This window comes from Pimephales promelas, chromosome 11, assembly GCF_988280905.1.
Source record: "Pimephales promelas chromosome 11, fPimPro1.hap1.1, whole genome shotgun sequence".
NCBI classification, from domain to species: domain Eukaryota; kingdom Metazoa; phylum Chordata; class Actinopteri; order Cypriniformes; family Leuciscidae; genus Pimephales; species Pimephales promelas.
In genome coordinates, this window is record NC_142779.1 from 19,529,091 (window position 1) to 19,554,493 (window position 25,403).

General features: G+C 39.6%; 1 protein-coding gene across 4 annotated transcripts in view; it reads left to right on the top strand.

Moving 5' to 3' along the window:
- Nucleotides 1-25,403, top strand: part of macrod2 (mono-ADP ribosylhydrolase 2) — a 618,043-nt gene that overhangs the window by 534,681 nt on the left and 57,959 nt on the right. For all 4 annotated transcript variants that reach the window (XM_039653236.2, XM_089117150.1, XM_039653234.2 and 1 more), the window contains one exon: nt 20,597-20,678. In XM_039653236.2, the coding sequence (XP_039509170.2) occupies nt 20,597-20,678 (82 nt within the window). The remainder of the gene's footprint in view (nt 1-20,596; nt 20,679-25,403) is intronic.

Genomic DNA, 25,403 nt, shown 5'->3' on the forward strand with positions numbered 1-25,403 from the left:
CACTATTAGCATTATTATCTTGTAGAGAAAGAGAGCTGTCACTGTCGCTAACTCATACTTTATCCATTTGTGTAGCGTGCATACAAAATACGTACAATATGTATAATATATATGCTTGTTTGTTATATTTTTAGACTAAAAACACCCAGGCTTGATTTACACAGTGTGATGCTTAATTCAGTATTTGTTTGTTTTTTTTGTTTTATCTTATGGCCACAATTTATAAACTTTGCATTTCGACGTTTTATGCAGAGAATGTAATGCAATGTTGTTTTTAATTAGACAAAGCAGTAATGATTCATTTTATAGACAGCCATTTCTTTCGTTCCTGAATAAATTTACGATTTTCGAACAAATCGGTTGAGTGAAGGATTTCATGACTCTTTTAAAGAGGCAGTCACTTGTTTTATTTCTGGATGAATTGTTGTGGTTCATAACTCACTCATACTTGTTGGTGCGTACTGGTGTAACAGTGTAACTTGCAGAACGAGTCAATGATAAACTGATGCACAAATGATTATAAAGATAGATAGCTATCATTACCTTCTGGAATCTCAAAATGTAATTATTTATTTATTTATTTTACTTTTTTTTTTAAAGATACATTTTTTTTTTCTGAACTAACGTACAGAAATACACTTCAATAGTTGTATGTGTTTTATGTGAATTTTTCACTTTTTCTATGGCCCCTGGGTCGAGTTGCATAAACCGATAAGACTAGTTTTACAAGTTAGTCATCAATTTTTATTTTCGAGACCTTTCATAACTTTTTAAAGTTGGTTACATAAAAACGTACATTGCTCTAATTTGATACTGAACAATAAGACTGATTACCCCTAACTAATTGCTAGTTGGTCAAACTAGTTCTTAAGACACTGTCTTCACATAATGGCTATGTTTATGCAACTGGGCCCTGTTCTTTTGTTTCGACATGCACAGTGGATAGCCTTTAATTGCAGACTAACATCACTGTCTGCCATCCAGATCTAATTGATCAATGCTCTATTAGTTGTTTGCTCGTGTTACACTGACACACGCTTCTGTTTCCCCTCATTTTCACAACACACCTGTCTCCTCAGCTGCAGTCTATTTCCCCCCAAAAAAAGTGACTATGGTGTTATGTCAAATAAGCTGTTAGCATTTGGACTCCATTTTTTATCCATTGGGAGGACAGCATGTGCTAGTTGACATTTACTTACTGGTGTATTATCTATCAGATCAAGAGCCCCAGAGTGGTCACGAAAGTAACGCCCGTGCTGTGACATTTAACAATATCCTGTAGTCTAGTGTACATAAATGCAAGCTTTTCAAACGTGGCTTTCTTTGTGCTCCAGAGGGAATGAATGCTGAAAAAAGCATGTCTTTATGTTTCGCCATCGAATAACTGTAGGGTTCTTGTAAGGAGAGACTTCAAGAGCATTGTATTTTTGCTGACATACTTTAATTCTTTCTCTCTATAATTCCGTAACATCCTCTGCGTTTAGTTTTATGGCTGCTATTTTAATATACATCTGTGAAGAAGATCTTGGCTTGCCTTAAACCCCAGGCTTGATTTACACAGTATGGTGTTTAATTCATTATCAGTTTTTCATCTTATGGGCACAATTTAGGAACATTATACGTTTTTTTTTTTTTTTTTTATGCAGAAATTGTCATGCAAAGTGGTTTTTAATAAGACAAAACACCTTTTAGCCTGTTAAAATGTCTATTATATAACTGCTCGTAAATGGGTCACCATGACATTCCAGTCATTTCAAAATAAGATTTTGGTTAATAAATAGAATTTTAATGAAATTGTGTGCCCTTAATATTTTATTATGTTCAAAGTGTTTCAGAAAAGTGCTAAGAACACCCTTTAGTAAATTGCTGATTACTTTTTTGGGGGTTATGGTTGGCTCACAGTGTCAGGAATGATAAGTAAAAATGAATATATGATAATAACAGTTGAAAATTTGCTAATATTTTCTTCATTCAGTTCCATTTAGGTGATGTTGTATCTTTTTTCAAAGAGCAGTTTAAACACTTGACCATTACTAGTTATGAGCAAAAAAATCAAAGTTATTCACCCAGCACTTTCCCCACAGTCCACCTGGTGACCTCTGGTTTCTTAAGTTCTTCCCTTGTTCTTTGATGTATAGATCTGGCTGTTCTGTTCAAAGACAAACCTTTCAGAAGCCCTTCTCTGAAATGATAATCCAGTTTTAGCTGTGATTCTAAAAACTCCCAAACCTGCAATCTCTCTCTTTGCTGCACACAGGATCAAAACAATGTCTAGCTGACCACTGTCCGACCCTCTTAAGTGGTCTCTCTGCCCGTCTTTGTTTTGATGAATGCAGGTGAATGCATTTGCACCAGAAGGACTGAGGCCTTGTCCACACGGACACGGGCATTTTTATAACCGGAGTTTTTCCTCCTGCGTTTAAAAAAAAATCCCGTCCACGTGAAAACGCAAAAACACGCTATCAAGAGCATGCCACACCAGCAGGCGGCACTATAACCCTAACCGTAAGGCCACGTTGGCCAATGAGAACCCTAACAAAAAGTTATGGTACAGGTAGGTGGTTAACGGCGCAGCTCGGGCACACACAAGGCAAAAAACGTAGTTTTATTGTTTACACGACAACACTGTAACCGGCGTTTCTGAAAATCCTCACCCTGGCAGGGGTTTTCAAAAATGTCCGGTTTCAGCGTCCTGATACTGCGTTTCCGTGTGGACGAACGGCCGAACCACGTAAAAAAATGTCACGGTTATAAAAATACCCATGTCCGTGTGGACAAGGCCTGAGAGTTTGCCATTTTTACATTATGAAATGAGGATATGGATAAGTAGTACTGGAACATATTGAGAAATGACTGCTGCTGAACATTGGTCACTGCAGTGCCAATGGGGTGGACCTTAATCATATCATCACCTGAATCATATCATCACATCATATAATTCTATGATGAATAGAAAGTTCAAAAGAACCGCATTTATTTAAAATATGATCTTTTCTAACATTATAAATGTCTTTACTGTAACTTTTGATCAATTTAACTCATCCTTGATGAATAAAAGTATTTTCTTATTTATTTTCCCCCAAAAATAAAAAATAAATTCTTACTGACCCCAAACTTTTAAATTGGTAGTGATTAATGTTTCAAAAGCTTTCCATTTCAGATCAATTCTGTTCTTTTGAACTTTCTATTCATCAAAGATTCCTGAAATGAAAATGTAAAAAACTGTTTTCAACATGGATAATAATCATAAATGTTTCTTGAGCATCATATTATAATAATTTCTGTAGGATCATGTGACACTGAAGATGTGTAAATTCAGCTTTGATCACAGGAATAACTATATATATATATATATATATATATATATATATATATATATATACAGTATATTCACATAGAAAACTGGTGTTTTAAATTGTAATAATATTTCACAATATTACTGTTTTTTTCATATTGTATTGTATTTTTTATATTGTATTTTAATTTGTATTTTTTGTATAATAATAGATTTTTTTTAATTATTTTGAAAATATTTGAATAAACGAAAAGAAGTCAGTGAAGGGTTGTGCATTCATGTAGTGTAGATCCATCAGCTTTTTTAATGTTACATTCCTGTGATTAGTGAACAGTAACAAGGGATTTAGTTTAAAGTTGAAAAAAAGTACAAAAATTACTCTGAGGGTTCTATGTCAGCTATGAATATGTCAGTGAGATGTTAAAGGAAAGATCTCTCCAGGTAACATAGACTGCCTTGGGTGCGATCTAAAAAAACGTATTTTGTGTAGTCTGTGCAAATATTTTTAGTATAAACTGTTTAACATCGCTGGTCTCAAGACCGTATCTCTGTTCGCATCAGTCGGGAGAGGTATTGGCGTGCAGAGGGTTGTCAAAATATTTTACCACGGTTAAATTATTTACTCAGAGGTTAGCATTAGCCTTTGCTAATCTGCTGTACCCCCAGGAGTGATACTCTATATATCGACGACATCGCCTACGCCAACCTAATTATACATGCCTTTTAATTTGTGACTGCCACAGAGTGACATCTTCCACCCGTTTCTCCAACGTTTTACAAATCACCTGATGTATGCATGTTCATTTGTGTGTTGTTCATGCATCGTTTAATCTCGTCTGTTTATTCTCCTCTCTTCTTTAGCCATTGGCAGATCTCCGGATGTGAGTGTTTGTATGTGTATGTGTGTGTGCTGTGTGTGTCTGCGTGCATGTTTCTCTCTGCTTTTCTCAACTCTTTAATTACTGTCCTGTCATGCAAGGCTGGCTCAGGTGTGTGTAATTACGCTGGTAATAAGGCCTGGAAAGTCTCCACCTGCCTCTCGCTGGGCACTCTGGCTCCACACACACTGTCTTTCCTCTCTCTCCTTCTCTTTTTGCTGACAGACAGGACTCTCTTCATCATTTCCCATCATGCCGTCATGAGGCAGCTTTCTCGAACAAAGCATAGCGCTGATGCCTGTCTTTTTCCCTCATTGTCAATGTCATGACTGTGCATACAGTGTTGCTGTTAGTCAGATTACTGTTATCAAGTAACAAGGAGCATGTCATTTGTTAAATGTACACAATAATAGTAGACTATGTCAAAGTAAAGCACATTAATATTATATTGATTTAGGTGTGCAAGTATTGTAGGAGAAATAATATATGTGTTTGTTATTGCTTGCAGTAGAATCCACTCATTTTACATATAGAGCTGTACACATGTTTTGGCCAATAACAAAATATTAGATTGATTTTTTTTTTTTAATGTTTCTGAAAGAAGTCTCTTATCCTATCCAAGGCTGCAATTGATCACAATACGCTAAAAACAGTAATATTGTTACAATATTTAAAATAGCTGTTTTATTATTGAAATGGTGGAGCGTGGGGCACAACATAATGAGGGGTTAAATGTAACACAGACCTTTTACATAGTTTTACATAGTCAGGATCAAGCAGGTTGTCTTTCCGCTCTTTTTCTCTCGCTGCCAGAAGACGTTCTCCCGCGAATTTGCGGAAAGTTTTGATTATATTTCGTGAAGAGACAGGACAAAGAGTGTTTTGAAACCATGCAAGTACATTTTTTCATCATAGGTTTTTTGGGTGTATACGTTTCCAAATCTAACTTTCTATTGCCTTAATCACTGTCTTGTTGGCTCAAACATATCACCGTTTTGAAACATGTCAGCAATTCCTAGCGACTGTTAGCTAGTGTAAAAATATGTAATACACAGAAGGGTTAGTTGTAGCACAGTGTCACAAACAAGCCGCCAAGTGTACAATGATAATCATATGAAAAAACGGAGCCACACAACTTTTCAGCTTTGAGTATTTATTTATTCATTAAACTGTGTTGGACTTTCACAATGTTGGAATTTAAAATGTTTAAAATTTTGTTTACTATGCATTGATCACTTGTTTATTTATTACAAATATGGCCTGTTTTTAATGCAATAAACCCTTAAAATTTTTATTTTTAGCTCATTTGTATTACTATTCCTGTTGTTGTTATTATTTTTAATAATGATAATTTTACATGCAGCTGCCACACACAAATCTAAATCAATTACAATATTTTATTTATTATTATATATTGCAAAACTATGTCTCTATCCATGATATTGATCCATAATAGAAGGATGATTGGATGAGGGATGGATGTATGGATGGATATCTATCTATAGGTGCACAAACAATATCAAACTATACAAATAAAATAGTGCTGAATTATGTGTGTTACACACAAGTGTTACAACTAACCCCTCTGCATATGGGGTAATGTTGTAACATTTGCACTTCTGTCTCTTCAGTGCAACAGTACAAAAATGGTAGGTCAGAATAAAGTGTTCATTTGTTGCAGAGATGTGTATGTTGCTTGTGTAAAAAAAAAAAAAAAAAAGTTGAATCTAACTTAATATTTTTTTTTAATAATTGAGCCAAAACCAAAATGTGTTAGGTTGTGCCCTGCTCTGCCCTAAAGTTTTATTTAATTCTAATGGTAAAACTGAATTTGAAAAACTGAAAATGATCCAAAATACATATTTGAGAAAGTACGAGACCAGCTGGTGTTCAAAACTATCTGCTTGCCTCAGCTCGATTCAAATAATGTTTTTAATTCTAGTGGTATTAGTGGATTTTCGTGAGAGATTAGAGCATGTCTTTGCGTCATTACGTCACATACTGTATGTGCACACACATCTGTACGCATAAAGAAGGAGTCTCAGCTAGTAGACTATGTGTGTGAGGATGCTGGAGGTGGAGATTTATAGCCTTTTCTCACAGCACTTGATATAATTAAACTGATCAATTTGATGGCGGATCCAGAAAGGTTACAAAGACAATCACCAGTGACAACTGTAAAATTCAAAAGACTTCGTTTGGACTTCGGAGTGGCTACAGAAAAAAAAGAGACTGCAACCGGCCCCATGCGAAAACCAGGATAATATCAGAAGGACATTACATGTAGTCACGCAATGCTGACATTGTTAACAATAACAAGTTGAGAACAAAGTCTAATTTGTATGGTTTTGCGTGATAAGTGATTTTTAGATTTAATCAGCTGTAATGTCAGACCCAGAACAAAAGTGGATGTACTTACTTGTTCAGATGACATTTTCCGGTGAAAATTATCATGTTAGTCATCCTTCCAAAAAGAATAATCTGTGATTCTGAATGCCAGTATCGACCCCGGAGCGGTGACTGACAGCCACACACTCTCCTCAAATGTAGAACAAATGCCGAAAAATGCGGACTGTAGCTTTAAATGAAGTGCTGACAAACTTGTCCACAGCAACCTAATGAGTTTAGTAAAAATAAATTATTTACTATCATTTAATTCAGCATTGTAACACTTTACCTTTAATAGCAATGTGTCTCAATATGGTGAACATAGAATTTCAGCTGCACAGCACTGCCATAATGATGACAAATCGCTTATAACCCACTCACACACTACAGGGAGTTACACAGCCACCTCTTTGCTAGATAATATTCATCATTTATTGAAAAATGTACTGCAGTGTTCCAGTAATTACAATTATTCTAAAACACACATCACTTCTGTATCTTATTCATATCTCCTCCTACCTTTCTGCCGATATCATCAGAGGGTCGAGAGCGGCAGCGGCCCACTCGTCCCTTTCAGTACGCCTGACAGAAACAATAAGAAAATCCCAGCAAGAAGAGTACGTGCCACAGCTATTGCGTCAAAGTTTTTCTGGCAAAGTCCCCATGTAATTACAAGCCTGGGTGCCTGGCGGTGACAGATCGTTGGTAAGAGGGCCAGCTGAATGTCGTGGCACCTGCTGGGCTCCCCGAGACTCTGCTTCTGCCTGCAGACACAGTCAAATTACAAGCAACTGTATCAGAGCAAAGTCAATGGATTGAAACTGTTCCTACTTGGCCAGGTGTTTTTCACCTAGAAATGCAGTTGTGTTGCTGATTTGAAATTCATTTGATGGATAAATTCATACTGTCCTGAGAAGCTTTGGCAATTTGGAATGGCTGCTTTTAGAAAACGGTTATGACGGTCGTTAAATACCTTATAAAATATGCCAGTTGTCAATAAATAATTACAGTTGTTCTTAATGATAACAATGTTTTAGCTAATATAGTTGTCACGGGGTATGGTGCAGGAGAACAGGAGTGCAGACGGAAGGAATAGGAGGAGTCCAGGTTCACACGGAAGGTAACATTTATTTCAGGATACAGGCAAGGATTCAGGTAACACGGGGTAACATTCGACATCGACCGACAACCATTGAGTAAAACAGAGGGAACTAAATACACAGAATAATCAAACATAATGGGGTGAGAACAGGTGAAACAGATGATGATGACGAGGAACAGGTGGCTGATGAGGGAGTGAACACGGGATAGGGTGACGAGAGGATCCTGGGAAGTGTAGTGCTGAAGACAAGACAGACTGGTGCAGACGGAGGACTGTGACAGAACTCCCCCCTCCCGGGAGGCGTGACCTCACGCCGCGGAACAGAGGAAGGAGGGGGGACGAACTGGGGCCTGAGAGGGGCGTGGCCAGGGCGGAGCAGGCTGAGGGCGTGGCCAGGGCGGAGCAGGCTGAGGGCGTGGCCAGGGCGGAGCAGGCTGAGGGCGTGGCCAGGGCGGAACAGGCTGAGGGCGAGACCAGGGCGGAGCAGGCTGAGGGCGTGGCCAGGGCGGAGCAGGCTGAGGGCGTGGCCAGGGCGGAGCAGGCTGAGGGCGTGGCCAGGGCGGAGCAGGCTGAGGGCGTGGCCAGGGCGGAGCAGGCTGAGGGCGTGGCCAGGGCGGAACAGGCTGAGGGCGTGGCCAGGGCGGAGCAGGCTGATGGCGTGGCCAGGGCGGAGCAGGCTGAGGGCGAGACCAGGGCGAAGCAGGCTGAGGGCGTGGCCAGGGCGGAGCAGGCTGAGGGTGAGACCAGGGCGAAGCAGACTGAGGACGTGGCCAGGGCGGAGCAGGCTGAGGGCGTGGCCAGGGCGGAGCAGGCTGAGCGGCCTCTGGCGCTGGCTGGACGGTCTCTGGGGCTGGACTGGTCGGGCCCAGCGAAGAAGAGAGCTCGGGCTCGGAGGAACTGGACGGAACCAGCAGTGAAGAGCGTTCAGTCTCTGGAGGACTGGACGGAACCAGCAGTGAAGAGCGTTCAGTCTCTGGAGGGCTGGACGGAACCAGCAGTGATGAGCATACAGTCTCTGGATGGCTGGACGGAACCAGCAGTGAAGAGCATACAGTCTCTGGAGGGCTGGACGGAACCAGCAGTGAAGAGCATTCAGTCTCTGGATGGCTGGACGGAACCAGTAGTGAAGAGCATACAGTCTCTGGAGGGCTGGACGGAACCAGCAGTGAAGAGCATTCAGTCTCTGGATGGCTGGACGGAACCAGCAGTGAAGAGCGTGCAGTCTCTGGATGGCTGGACGGAACCAGCAGTGATGAGCATACAGTCTCTGGAGAGCTGGACGGAACCAGCAGTGAAGAGCATTTAGTCTCTGGAGGGCTGGACGGAACCAGCAGTGAAGAGCATTCATTCTCTGGAGGGCTGGACGGAACCAGCAGTGAAGAGCATACAGTCTTTAGAGGGCTGGACGGAACCAGCGGTGGAGAGCATACTGTCTCTGGAGGGCTGGACGGAACCAGCAGTGAAGAGCATTCATTCTCTGGTGAGTGGGACGGAACCAGCAGTGAAGAACATTCATTCTCTGGTGAGTGGGACGGAACCAGCAGTGAAGAGCATTCATTCTCTGGTGAGTGGGACGGAACCAGCAGTGAAGAGCATTCATTCTCTGGAGGGCTGGACGGAACCAGCAGTGAAGAGCATTCAGTCTCTGGTGAGTGGGACGGAACCAGCAGTGAAGAGCATTCATTCTCTGGTGAGTGGGACGGAGCCAGCAGTGAAGAGCATTCATTCTCTGGAGGGCTGGACGGAACCAGCAGTGAAGAGCATACAGTCTTTAGAGGGCTGGACGGAACCAGCAGTGAAGAGCATTCATTCTCTGGTGATCTGGACGGAACCAGCAGTGAAGAGCATTTTGTCTCTGGAGGACTGGACGGAACCAGCAGTGAAGAGCATACTGTCTCTGGAGGACTGGATGGAACCAGCAGTGAAGAGCATTCATTCTCTGGTGAGCTGGACGGAACCAGCAGTGAAGAGCATTCAGTCTCTGGTGAGCTGGACGGAACCAGCAGTGAAGAGCATTCATTCTCTGATGATCTGGACGGAACCAGCAGTGAAGAGCATTCATTCTCTGATGATCTGGACGGAACCAGCAGTGAAGAGCATTCATTCTCTGGTGAGCTGGACGGAACCAGCAGTGAAGAGCATTCAGTCTCTGGTGAGCTGGACGGAACCAGCAGTGAAGAGCATTCAGTCTCTGGTGGGCTGGACGGAACCAGCAGTGAAGAACATTCATTCTCTGATGATCTGGACGGATCCAGCAGTGAAGAGCATTCATTCTCTGGTGAGCTGAACGGAACCAGCGGTGAAGAGCATTCAATCTCTGGAGAGCTGGACGGAACCAGCGGTGAAGAGCATTCAATCTCTGGAGAGCTGGACGGAACCAGCGGTGAAGAGGATTCAATCTCTGGAGAGCTGGACGGAACCAGCGGGGAAGAGCATTCAGTCTCTGGAGAGCTGGACGGAACCAGCGGTGAAGAACATTCAATCTCTGGAGAGCTGGACGGGACCAGCGGCGAAGAGCATTCAGACTCTGGAGAGCTGGACGGAACCAGCGGCGAAGAGCATTCCATCTCTGGAGAGCTGGACGGAACCAGCGGGGAAGAGCATTCAGTCTCTGGAGAGCTGGACGGAACCAGCGGTGAAGAGCATTCAATCTCTGGAGAGCTGGACGGAACCAGCGGTGAAGAGCATTCAATCTCTGGAGAGCTGGACGGAACCAGCGGTGAAGAGCATTCAATCTCTGGAGAGCTGGACGGAACCAGCGGGGAAGAGTATTCAGTCTCTGGAGAGCTGGACGGAACCAGCGGTGAAGAGCATTCAATCTCTGGAGAGCTGGACGGAACCAGCGGTGAAGAGCATTCAATCTCTGGAGAGCTGGACGGAACCAGCGGTGAAGAGCATTCAATCTCTGGAGAGCTGGACGGAACCAGCGGTGAAGAGGATTCAATCTCTGGAGAGCTGGACGGAACCAGCGGGGAAGAGCATTCAGTCTCTGGAGAGCTGGACGGAACCAGCGGTGAAGAGCATTCAATCTCTGGAGAGCTGGACGGAACCAGCGGTGAAGAGCATTCAATCTCTGGAGAGCTGGACGGAACCAGCGGTGAAGAGCATTCAATCTCTGGAGAGCTGGACGGAACCAGCGGTGAAGAGGATTCAATCTCTGGAGAGCTGGACGGAACCAGCGGGGAAGAGCATTCAGTCTCTGGAGAGCTGGACGGAACCAGCGGTGAAGAGCATTCAATCTCTGGAGAGCTGGACGGAACCAGCGGTGAAGAGCATTCAATCTCTGGAGAGCTGGACGGAACCAGCGGTGAAGAGCATTCAATCTCTGGAGAGCTGGACGGAACCAGCGGGGAAGAGTATTCAGTCTCTGGAGAGCTGGACGGAACCAGCGGTGAAGAGCATTCAATCTCTGGAGAGCTGGACGGAACCAGCGGTGAAGAGCATTCAATCTCTGGAGAGCTGGACGGAACCAGCGGGGAAGACTCGGGCTCGGCAGGGCTGACTGTGAGCGCAGGCTCGGCAGGGCTGACGGTGAGCGCAGGCTTTCTGGGGACAAGTATCCAACGGGGCCGGCGGATCGGGGGTAGAATCCCCTGGAAGCTCCCGGCGTCCATGTTGCTTTAGGTGGTCGGTCGATCTGTCACGGGGTATGGTGCAGGAGAACAGGAGTGCAGACGGAAGGAATAGGAGGAGTCCAGGTTCACACGGAAGGTAACATTTATTTCAGGATACAGGCAAGGATTCAGGTAACACGGGGTAACATTCGACATCGACCGACAACCATTGAGTAAAACAGAGGGAACTAAATACACAGAATAATCAAACATAATGGGGTGAGAACAGGTGAAACAGATGATGATGACGAGGAACAGGTGGCTGATGAGGGAGTGAACACGGGATAGGGTGACGAGAGGATCCTGGGAAGTGTAGTGCTGAAGACAAGACAGACTGGTGCAGACGGAGGACTGTGACAATAGTTAACTGTAGAGTATTTGTGGTTGCTGTTCTGTCAAGTTTCTCTCTCATGAACCCAGGGCTTTCTATTTGTTAATTTTTTTTTATTTTTTATTTTTCACAAAAAAAAACCTACACGATTAAACATTGATGATAATAAAATGTTTCATGAGCACCAAATCAATATATTAGAATGATTTCTGGAGGATCATGTGACATTGAAGTAATGGCTGTTGAAAATTCAGCTTTGCAATGGCAGGAGTTAATTACATTTCAATTTTTTTTTTAATTTTAATAATAAACAGTTGCTTTAAATTGCATATTTCTGTGTTTACTGTATTTTTGATTTTTTAAAAACAAGGCTAATGTACTATTCAGCAATAAAACGTCACCGCTGCTGAGCCGAGTAAAAATAGACTAACTAACTGGGAATATTGTGGCCAAACTGTAATGTTAGATTGGATGGATCTTCACGTCAGATCCGACCCTGGACACCGAATCCCTATCGGAAGATATCCCATTTTTGTCTGCTATCCAAAACAGTCTTATGAACAGTCTTGAATTGGATTGAATTGTATTGTTGAGGATAACACCTTGAGAAGAAACATCTCATTTTCGAGGAGGTCCTCAAGACAAAGATAATACAGCACATAGACATTCACTCACACTAAAGCTCTACTTCATCCCGCCTCGTCCCATCAACTCCTTATTGGAAAATAATCCATATATAAAACCTATTGCAAGATGCACAACAACCTTTAGCCCTTACATACACATATGTCTATACATACATTCATACTTAATGTATACGCACACCTACACCCATATGTACACATACATACATACATACATGAATAAGTATGTATGTATGTATCCAATATATAAAGGGTATCAAAAACAAAAGTCCAGTCAAACATGAGGAAAACATTTACAGCAACAGTTTGCTTGCTATTAAGTAAAGAGAGATATTTTGAAGGAACACTTATAGTTATATACAGTAATGCACACATTTAAAAACAACCTGCAGTGATACTGTCTTCTGGCTTTTGGTGATAATAAGTTCAGTGAGTCATCCAGTACACAGTCTTCTATCAGCCTGTGCGTTTGAATAAGAAAGCCAGGAAGAGCAGAGGCAGGAGATGAAGTGATGATAATAAAAAAGAGCAGAATTTATTGAATAAACTTAGTTGCATATATTTCGATGCTCAGACTGTGCTCAGTGTTATTATACCACAGCAAAAACAATGATAAAATGACCAATCAAATGGCAATAAATGACCAATGATTATAAATTAAACAAAAAAAAAAAAGTTTTAGTTGCACTTTTCTCTTAAAGTTACTCAATATTGTTTAGCTGTTGTATAATATCAACAAGGTTTTCACCAAAGTGAGACTCTCAGTGAGTTATTAGAATGTACTTGTATTCATATAGTTATGGAATGATGGATGGGACTACCTGTTGTCCGAACGCAGGCAGATAAGGAAATGTTGTTGTTGTTGTTGAAAACATGTTATTTTTTTGCAATTGTTTTTCCCAGAGATTGGTGGTAAAGCATTTTGCTCTGTTGCGCTCTCTTCCTCTGGCAGTGGTGCTTCAGTGAGGGTTGAGTTATGAGCGGCCTGGCCCGCACACAGCGATCTCTGCTTCCTCATTAGGCCTTCATTAACCCTCTCGAGCTGAGCTTCCACCAGTGGATATGTTTGGACGCCCATTCTTCATTTCCCACAATCCCCCGCTGCTCAGCACATTGTACGGGAACTGTTCAGTGCCAGGCTTTCAGCACATTTACTGTAAAATGACATACAAGGCTCAGGGGACATACATTGACCTAATGCGGTGCACAGACACGTTCAGGAAGAGAAACTGCTTTTGAATGCGTCAAATGCATGTCATCATTTTGACAAATAATATCCCTTCAGTGATGCCTCAATAGCTTTAAAATTGAGACTCTTAAGCAATAAAAATACAGCCACTTATATACCTTCATGCCCTTGTGTTCGTCTGAGGATATCTGTAATATAGATATAGAAATATCCTCAGCAGGTTTAAAAAAAAAGGAGGTAATAATGTTTCAAAACTTTTTGATCTCAGATCTCAAATTAAAAGTCATATCTGGAATGTTGGTGGCTGCCATATTAAGTTTGGGACTCTGGGAGGCTGATGTGATAAAAGTGATCATTTGATCAGCGTTAGTCCCCCGGTGCGTGCTTGCGTGCGAGTGTGTGCGTGCGTGTGACCTGCTAAACCTGACATTATGGGGACAAAATGTCCCGACAAGGATTGCAATATCTGAAACCCTTATCCTTGTGGGGACATTTTTTAGACCCCATGAGTCAAACAGCTTATAAATCATACTAAGTGATGTTTTTTGAAAATGTAAAAATGCAGAAATGGTGTAATTGTGTGATGGGTAGGATTAGTGTAAGGGGATAGAGTATTCAGTTTGTAGACTATAAAAATCATTAGGTCTATGAAAAGTTACAATATGAAAACACAATGTGTGTGTGTGTCCATGCCCACCGAAAACTGGAGCAGTGGTAAACTTGCATTAATTCACCTAGGACAGCTTTACATTAAATAATGAATGTTTAGAAGGCTTGATTAAACATGTGAGCAAACAGTCTCCAGTGAGTCTCATAACCAAATGAACAAATGAATTAATATGCTAAAGAGTTAATTGGGGCTATATTTCAGCGAAATTCCCCCACCACAGTTTTACTGTGTATTAATGTGTATATGTATGTGTGTGTAATCTGTATGTATTAAAGGAGTAGTTCACTTTAAAAAAAAAAAAAAAAAAAAAACCATGTCATCCAAGATGTCCACGTCTTTCTTTCTTCAGTCAAAAAGATTAAAGTTTTTGATGAAAACATTCCAGGATTTTCTCCATATAATTGGACTTCAATGGGAACCAAATGGTTCAAGGTCCAAATGAGAGTTTCAGTGCAGCTTCAAAGGGCTTTAAACGACACCAGACGATGAAGGATCTTATCTAGGACCCTTCGAGTCATGACTCGAAAAAAGATTTGTTAATTTTGATGAACGAGTTTGAACAGGAGAGTCACGAACGTGCATCACAGAACAGAGCAAGGCGAGCATTTGTCCTTATAAAACGTAAACTTTTTTTGATTTATTTTCGAAATGACCGATCGTTTCGCTAGATAAGACCCTTATTCATCGTCTGGTGTCATTTAAAGCCCTTTGAAGCTGCACTGAAACTCTCATATGACCTTGAACCGTTTGTTTCCCATTGAAGTCCATATGAAGAAAATCCTGGAATGTTTTCATTAAAAATTTTCATTTCTTTTCGACTAAGGAAAGAAAGACATGGACATCTTGGATGACATGGGGGTGAGTAAATTATCAGCAAAAGTTTTTATTTTTTAATTTTTTTTTTTTAAGTGAACTACTCCTTTAAAGTTTATTTTACTGTCTCTAGAATAAAACCTCTAAATAAATTAAATTTGATATGTTGATATTTGTTGTATTAAAATATATAATATATTGTGATCTAAGATTAATAGTTAGGATTGCGCACTCTCTTTTACTTCCTTTCGTCATCCCTCTGTTAATTTCTCCTTTATTTTACTATTGGACATCTATACTCTGGGGCCATTTGGATATAAATAGCATAAGGCAGAAGCAGAAAGTTCTCTCCATCTCTCCTCTAGCTCTCCTAAAGTCTAGGTGCCCTACTCTCCGAGCATAACGTCTGAAAATGATGCGGATGACCTCCTCTAACAGCACCCCTCACCTTTCCATTCACTCTCTGCCTGAGGGATGAGAGAGATGTAATGATCTAAATAAATGCAGAAGAGTTCCCAGCAGGAAATGTTTCTGCCGTGTGTTTGCTGGTGGTTCTCAACTAGAGGGATGCAACACAAAAATGGGTCACAGGTCTGTTCTGAAAACAAAAAAGCAAAACAACAATGCTAATTGCAACCAACAATGCAGCCGTTTATAGTTAGTATAGTAAAGTAAAACGGTTTAGACCATTTGTCCAATCAAATCATATTATTTTGCTGCAAATTCATGTCGCTTTGTTATAGGTTACATAACATTTCCTCATTCAGATCTATGAGAAAATGTATGGAAAAGAAAATGTGACCCAGATAACATTAAATACACTCTTAGAAAAAAGGGTTCATTGGGGTTCTGTGAAGCATATTCTTTACTCAACTCCAAAGAACATTTCATGCTAAAAAAATTCCTATAATGACTAGAACGAACCCTTTTGGCTCAAAGATTCTTTATAGGCTATTATTCATTAATATATTACATTATTCTGCAACATTTTGTAGTTGTAATTAAATTATAGTTTATTAAACTGTTGTAGTTACTTAATATCACATTTTAATCATGCTGATTTTTGGAGGAGAAAAACTGAAATGGCACTCTTCGTCTGATATTGATTAACTAAATAAAATGATATAAATATACATTTTCTAACCCCCATATCTTGAATTTTGTGATCATTCACATGCATTCAAATACATTGATGTTTGTCAATAATATGAAATATTTAATCCAGAAAGGACAAAACAAATGATAATCAACGAACCCAAAAGGTTCCATATAGAACCTTTTTCCTGGTTACTAAGAAATATTATTGAACCCTTAAAAAGGGGATTTAGGGGTTCCAAATACGTAGCGCTGATAGAACCTTTTAAGGTTCTATATAAAACCTTTTCTTCTAAGAGTGTACAGTTCAGTGTTTAATTTTAAAGGATTAGTTCACTTTTGAAAAAACTTTTGCTGATAATTTACTCACCCCCATGTCATCCAAGATGTCCATGTCTTTCTTTTTTCAGTCGAAAAGAAATTAAGGTTTTTGATGAAAACATTCCTGGATTTTTCTCCTTATAATGGACTTCAATGGGAACCAGGTCCAACCGAGGTCCAAACGACAGTTATAACAGTTACAGATGCAGCTTCAAATGTCTTTAAACGACACCAAACGATGAATAAGAGTCTCATCATGCGAAACGATCGGTTATTTTAAAGCTTATTCCAAAAATGTAACTTTTCTAAGGACAAATGCTAGCCTTTCTCCATTCTGTGAGATGCGTTTGCAACGTCATGTAATATGTAATTACATTCAAAAGGTCACGGGCAACGTAGCCAGAAGTACAGAGTCAGAGTGTTTACAAGTTGAACGCATAGGTTGAACGTGAAAACTAACTCAAACGCCGTTTACAAAAAAGGAATTAAAAGGTAAAACAACGATGTCGGACGATTTTGATTCTGTACTTCCGGCTACGTCGCCCGTGACCTTTTGAACGTAATTACGTATTACGTGACGTTGCAAACGCGCCTCACAATATATTACAAGGCTAGCATTTGTCCTTAGAAAAGTTACATTTTTGGAATAAGTTTTGAAATAACCGATCGTTTCGCATGATAAGACCCTTATTCATCGTTTGGTGTCGTTTAAAGACATTTGAAGCTGCATCTGAAACTGTTATTAACTGTCGTTTGGACCTCGGTTGGACCTGGTTCCCATTGAAGTCCATTATGAGGAGAAAAATCCTGGAATGTTTTCACCTAAAAAAAAACCTTAATTTCTTTTCGACTGAGGAAAGAAAGACATCGACATCTTGGATGACATGGGGGTGAGTAATTTATCAGCAAAAGTTTTTTCAAAAGTGAACTAATCCTTTAAGGACATTTTAATGTTTTGGCCATGAAATCTGGATCCTGTAACCCCATTAGCTAATTGACAGTCTATAGACTCTTCTGCCTTGTTCTCCATTGAGGTTTTGAGAGAGAATCAGAGATTCCTGTGGTCGTGTTGTCCTATTTTTGTGTCCTGGCCCTTGGTTTTACAGCTATCTTAAAGATTTGAAAAGATGAAGAGGTGAAAAAAGTGAGCGGGACCATTTGTCCCCCTCTTTCTCTTTATGGCCACGACACCCCCTGGAGACATTCTCCTGCACAAAAATAAAAATGTTACTAGTCTCGAGTCAAGATTTAACATTTACTCCAAAGGGCAGGCCATAAACTATTAATAGACAGCTGTCCGTCTGTGCGAGCCTGTGAGGGAGAAGGATTTTATATTGAATCCTCATGTGGTTTGCCAGTATGGGGGAGAAGCGGTGGTCCGGTTTCTCGCCATCCCGTTGGGATCCTGCTTTATCTCCCTCTCCATCCACCAGCAGACGAAACGAGAGAGGCCATTACAAGGCTGTCTGGGAATACTGCAATATTCAGCAGGGCGATTATCTGACGTCTCCCTGGGAGGCACGTTTCCTCTGTGGACGGAGAGAGAGAGAGAGCGAGGCTGATAAGGACCCTTAGAGTTGACAGAGAGGAAGTATCACCTTTCTTGATTTTAAAGGAGGTCTTTCAGGGGAGGAATGAATATTTATATAGGGACTCGAAATCTAAAGGTGATCGCCACAGTGTTTAATAACAACATGTAATGCTTCTGTTTTCAATTTTTCTAACTTATTTAAACTCTTCCATCATTTATGGTCCAATCCTTCCCAGCCATTGACTGAATTTTCCAGGTTTTCACTGTCATACTATGGGGTGCTACTGCTCATCTTCTGAAAGAGTGCAGAATCTCCGGATTAAAAAAAACAGAAACAAGGGGTAGTCTTTGACAAACAATGCCATTTTCTCAGCTTTTTGTTCAAAATATTGATTTTTATGAAACTTACATTAACACTAGAAGTGCCAGAATTCCAAAACTACTAGAACGGCCACAAACGGTCATTTTGACCGTTAGATTCAAAACAGTGTTTATTTCGTTGATGAATAATTTTTGTAATTATTTTCGTCAACCACATTTTTGTTCTGAAGCATCTCCAGAGCCATGGTTCGAGTCATGTTCCTCCTCATCGCTCATTCTTTTTAGACATTTTAGCCTAGCAATATATATATATAGGGTATATATATAGCCTATAGATGACGTAAGTAGGTTAAAGATAACTGTAGTCCGGTTTTATTTGCTTATTTCTGATCAACAACTAATATAGAAATTATTATATAGCAAACACCGCTACAGAGGTGACCGGACGGACCTTTCTGTTGACAGTTGAGAGAGAACACGATCAACCGCGGGATATTTAATGAAAAAATACCGCAAAATTCAGTGCGGTCAATATGACCGTCTATGGCCGAAATAGGTAAATATGTTCATTTTTTTTTTTTTTGCCTTATGTTTACGTAACTTAATTTATATGAAAAGCATTTTAAATGAAAATACAGACAATTTTAGGAAAAGTCAGGTACCAGCAGGATTTTATTATTTTTTTCAACAAAGTTATTGTACATATAAAATTCAAAATGGTCAAAATGACCGTTGTGGCCGTTTTAGTGTTAAAGAATTCATGAAGCTAGAACAAAGGCTCTGTTCTTTCTTTTGATATATTGCATGTACATACAACAAAATATTCTGGGGACCATAAAAGTTTTGTGAAAATCATCAAAAAAGCTGAAAACTTGGGATGGATTGAATTGAATTGAAGCATGTATTTTTGAATTTCTTATTGTCATCTAACCATCTGTAGGAGTTCACATAGTCAAAGTCACAAATTTAGTCATGATTAGCGAAGAAAGAGTTCAGGATCTTATTTCCTTTGTGTGCGTTTTTCACGATCCTAAACCTTTTTGTTTATTTTCAGATTTAAAAAGTGGCCTTTTGAACCCCACTGAACATAATATGCAAATATAAAGAAAATGTTTATTTAAATAGTTGGTGGATCTATGATTTTGGTAATACACAAAAGATTGCCATCAACCTGTAGGGAATACACTGTGTGTCTGTGTCTCTGTGTGTGTGTGTTGTTTTATACTCTTGTTCACATGAGGTCTTTGTTTTGAGAACATGGGAAGAATCAAAAGAGGGGTTTGCATTGAGATCCCTGTTGTATTAGTGTAATCATAGAGATCTTAAGCAGGATGGTCAGTCTGGGTGGTCCGGAATGGAAAGAGATGGAACTGAATTGAGGATCCGGTCTCTGCAGTGATAAGAGAGTGCTGGCAGGTTTTATGTTTTTAGTTTTAATTTCAATCTTGATTTTCTGCTCCTAAGTGACATTGCTTGCATTCTAGTGAGCTGCGGTTAGAGATGACTAGAAGTTTGAGCTTAAGTGGAGGAAACGAAGGGTGGAGATGATTGATAATGTGTTCAATCTCCTCCTTTGTATATTTTATTGTACCACTTATCTTGATCATGCTCTTGATTCAATACAATAAAATTCATTGTCAGTCCAGTATACACTATGCAATTGTGCACAGTATGCCAGTGTGATTCTACAATTTAAGAAATGTTTACATAAAATTAGGTTGTAAATGCAAAAATACCTTTATTTTAATACCAAAATAACTTGACAGCACTCACTAACTTAAAAGTCAACAACGTGATAACAATATAGCATTCTTCTAAGTTTAGTATTGCACAATTCATATGCAAAAATGCTTTTGTATACTGTGCAGTATACAAAACACCAGTAGTGTTCAGTTACGAAACATTGTCATACAGTAATAATTGTTCATAGTTCTTCAATGTTGGCATGTTTTCTCTGTATGTTTTTTTTATTTATTTTTTTAAGCAAGGCATAGTCACAACATCTTGACTGCATAAATGCAATTAATATATTGATGATATTGCAGAACTGTGAACAAAATGTTGTTGGAGCATTCATCATTTATTTCTACACTTGATTTAAATGTTTTGGCTTTTTTGATGATTCCTACATTGCTTTGTGTAAATCGATAGTGTACCGAAATGTCTTTATTAAATAAGCTATGTATTACTGTTTTAGAACACTCATTCGCATTTTAACTTTAAGAAAAGTCTCTAAAAATGTCTCAGTGTCATAATTGAGTCCCCTGAGCTCGATGTATGACAGCTTTGAGTACTAGTACTTTCATATTTATTAATAGTGTTGCCCTTAGCCATGTTTTTACCCAGAAAGGCATTGATCCAGGTTTCCATTATGCTAAATGCCTCTTTTCTACTCTTTCTGCAGATCGACCGTGTCATATTCTGCGTCTTTCTGGAGACAGATTACGAGATTTACAAGAGGAAGATGTCAGATTTCTTCTCCCCAGGTACTGTATCTTCTTATTGGAGTTTTTACTTACTTAGTTTTTACTATTTTATTTGTTGGTTGTAACACTCACTCAGCTCGAAGCTTGTTACCCGGGTATCAGGCAGGATTCACAGTGCCAGGCCGTCTGACTGGCGTGACCGTTTGTAGTAGAAGCACACAAATACAGCACAGCAGGATAGGATTGGATTCCACATAACCAAAATCTTTTTATGCTAATGTACCAACCCCACCTTTAGCATAGCCACAGTTAGACTCTCTTCTGAGTAAAGGACTAATTCATCTAAACTTGTGTGATTTCACTTCTTCTGTGCAAAACAAAAGCTACAATTCTGAAGACGTTGATGGCTTTTTTATTATTATTAATTGCAGTGAATAGCAATATTAAATTCTTGCAATACCGGATTCTGTAGTTTCAGCATTTCTAGCTCTTTTTTTTTTTTTTTTTTTTTTGCAACATGCTAATTCTACTCCAACAGATGAGACCTTGAATTAAAACTTCAAACAAGTAGATCCAAAGACTAGACACACAGAAATGACTCATTTTTATTATCTTTCAACCATAGTTTTAACATAAGAGTAGGCAATTTAAACTTGAATGCAAGATTATTATAATTTATTTATTTATTTTTATGCTAAAACGGTCTATTGTGCTGTTGCAATTATAATTTATTAATGTAGTAATAAAGACACTAGTTTGTAGCTCAATTGTTTTACCGTTTACTACATTTTAAGTGTCAAACATGAGATGGTGCTCTACGACTAATGAATTGACCCTTCGCTAAGCCACGCCCGAAAACCGCCACTGGCCAATCGTGTCTTATCAACCGTAACTACGGGAGGTCCGGCAAGCTTTCGAGCGAGGCAAACATGCTGAAGCATTGTGCTTATGGATTGTGCAAATGAGACCCATTCTCAACACCTATTTCTTGGAAATATTGACGGTTCTTTGGTCATAATACATATATTTTAATGTAAAATAAGATGATTAAAGACAATATGGAGGCTCACTGACATACTTTAATATATATTTTAGCATTTTGTTAATCGACGGCCTTCTACTCCTAAGTAACTTTAACCCAATCCGATCGCGGCTCTCCCGGTGTTTAGTTTTATTCCACAAGATTTATGGATAAGCTGTTTGATTTATAATTATTAGGATTATTTTTGCATACCCTGCTGTGCAGGAGCATAGCTGTTCCTCAGTTTGTGTGTTTCCCATTTGAATGGGCTGCTGATTGTGCTGGGACTATAAAGTTAGGCTTTAGCTTAATTTTTTATTAAATTATTCTCTAATCGGTTGCATATTATGTCGTGAATATATCCCTCGAATGAAATACTGCAGTCCCTTTTGTCTTGCTCTCTTAGATATTTCACATGTTCGCCAAAAATTACTAATCATCTCATTGGGAATGTCTGACACCGGTGCATCCACACTATAATAGATGTGCCAGCCACGAAAGCTTGACAGGCATAGCAACAGTAACTAGGGAGGGTGGGGCTTAACGAAGGGTCAATACATATAGGGTCTCGCACATATACATAAAATAGTCTCTTTCCAAGAAGACTAAAATTAACCCTCTGGGGTCGGCTATCACATCGGCGCGACGAGCTCACTTTTTTCCTTATCAGTGCAAAAGAGACTCAAATTACTCTTTTGATTTTGATCTTACATATAAGTGTTGTACATCATTAGATCCTGTTAAGTCTCTTAAGCTTTTGACATTCTTGAAATAATTCGAAAGCATAAATTGCTCTTTTCAGTTGGATCTTTTCAGTAAATCTGGTTCAGAAAACCTACTTGAATGTGACATGACATTCATCATCACTCAGCCCCGGTTATATTGGTTAGCAGCTTACTGGAGGAAATTCATCACTTAAATTTCCAACTGTTTTTCAGACTTGAAACATATTGTTTCATGATGCTTTTATGCCACATTTGCTTCATTCATTATAATTGAATGGAAAAGGGAGACCAGCAAAGTCCTCAGAATCTCTACTTTTGGTTTCCACTGAAAAAAAATATCAAGTTTTACAATTTTGGAGTGACATAAGTAATGTCTTGCTTAAAGGAGTAGTTCACTTTTGAAAAAAAAAACTTTTGCTGATAATTTACTCGCCCCAATGCCATCCAAGATGTCCATGTCATTCTTTCTTCAGTCGAAACGAAATTAAGGTTTTTGATGAAAACATTCCAGCATTTTTCTCCATATAATGCACTTCAATGGGAACCAAACGGTTCAAGGTCCAAAAGACACTTTCAGTACAAACTGCAAACTGTTTAAAGGGCTTTAAACGATTCCAGACGATGAATAAGGCTCTTATAAAGCAAAACAATCATTTAAAAAAAAAAAAAAAGTTTTATAAGCTCAAATGCTCGCCTTGCTCTGTATTGTGACGCACGTTCGTGACTCTCCTGTTCGAAATCATTCATCAAAATGAACAAATATTTTTCCGAGTCAATTCCCACTGAAGTGCATTATATGGAGAAATGCTGGAATGTTTTCATCAAAAACCTTAATTTCTTTTCGACTGAAAAAAAAAAGATATGGACATCTTGGATAACATGGGGGTGAGTAAATTGTCAGCAAAAGTTTTTTTTTTGTTTTTTTTTTTTGAAAAGTGAACTACTCCTTTAAATAATTTTCAAACAGGTATTCCAGTCTCACCATTAGTTGAGTCAATTACTAAAACAAACTAATGGCTAATGTTAAACCGCCAACAAAAAAATCATGGCTTAGCACAATAAGCCAGGGTAAGAGAAATCGTTTTAAAATTGAAAGAATAAACAGCAACACAGGCATCACATTTAAAGAATACATAAAATATTACATGTATAAAAGACACAATATGTACACTGAGAGGAAAGGCGAGTAATAGGAAAAGCATCGGAACGTGTATTTGCTGTCTGCATCTCACGGCTCATTGCATTCGCTTCTCAGTTTGTAACCAGACGCCTTTGAGTGATTTTTGGTGTTTCCACAAACTCAATTTAAAACTAAGCTTTTAGGCCGCTAGACCATCTTGCTTCCCCCTGCTGTCTGAGAGTCCCATGAAATACTCCGGCGTATGAGTTTAACAGGTGTGGAGTGCTTCGGCTGCTTGTATTTCACAGTACTGATAGCTTGTCTCTGAAGCACAAACGTTGTAGCCCCGAGGTCCATATGTAGAGCAGAGGCTTTGCTTCTGTCAACACCCTCAGCGATCCTGAGCCTCAACAGCGAACCCCAGATGTCAGAGTCACGCAGGATGGCACCTCCTCGGTGACATTCCACCTCACACTTTTGCTTGCCTGTTTCTGGTTGGATCGTGTGGTTTCTGGTGCTGGCGTTGCTTTATGTAAAGATGAAGTGTCGTGTGATGGGACTTCAGAAGTCAGTTCCTCGGTTTTCACTTTCTTTTACTTACGCTTTGGCCTTCTGTCAATGTCAATATGACTGTTTCACTTTCACCCTATCCCTCACTTTGCCTCTCTTTCCATTTTTTTTTTTACACTAGCTGAAGTAGTTCCATGGGAACTTGTCTAGTTTCTCTCTCTTTAAAGGCCAAGTCTCTCCCAGGAAGCCTCTTTTCAGTGTCCCTGAGCGCTAAACAAACATATAATGTGAGTGCAGGCCGCACCGGAGCCCTTTTGGACCTTCCCAAGTGTCCTGCTGTCTTGCTCTGCCTGAAGCTCGCTGCACTTCCATGACAAGAAACCCTGGAGGTTTCCAAATGAGCCGCTGCCGGGAGGTTCATCATTTGTATGGACACACACACACACATAAACAAACAGAGGAATCCTGAATGCACCGGGAGAATAATATAATCCACCATTACCTCCCATCGTACACACACTAGGAGTCGTGGACCGGGTGGAATAATAAGTGTCAAGAAACACTTTTTCCCCACTTGCTGAATGTTTTGTTTCTGTCATGTCTCTCTCTCACACACACACACACTTACACGCTTCCCCTGTTCCAGGTCTTGCTGAAGGATAGAATTCACCTGAGAATTTGTAATTATATCAGCCAGGTCCCGGTTACCCAGGCACGTCTCTTTGTATTAGTGTTTAGAAATGAGATGATGGAGGCACTAGTCTTTTAGTTTACAACCAATCAGGATGAGCTTGCTCTCTTGTTCTATCACTTGCTATTTATTTGTGATTTGGACCTAAATGAAGTCTTGATCCAGCTCTACTATAAACTACTTTTGGTCCTAAATGATTTATCATAAGTTATAAAAGACCATATTTGATAAATTTTTAGTTTATGAGGGGTTTTTCCCCGCTTAAGGGTATTTATCCACTTAAAAACACCTGTTTGATGGCTTTTCATGGGATAAAGCTATGATGCAAGTCATGTGAAAGACGTGACTTGCATCATGGCTTTGTGCCATGAATAGACATCAAACAGGCGTTTTTTTTTTTTTTTTTTTTTTTTTTTAAAGTTACTGGGTAGCAAGAAAGCTAGAAGTGTACAGGAAATAGGGGATGAGTCTTCTGATGCATGTAAAGTTTTTATTGGTTTGCTTGACAATGTGACATTGATGCGAGTCTTTATAATGTTAATCAAGATTTCTTACCCCAAAATTTGTAATTTATGTCCACATGGCTTAAATATTAAATTAGTATTTAAACATGGGTAGTCAAAGGTTCTTATTACTAAATAAAAAATTAAACAAAATGACAATTATTACTTAAGTAATATTTCACTGTCAAATAAACTAGAGGGTAACACTTTATTTG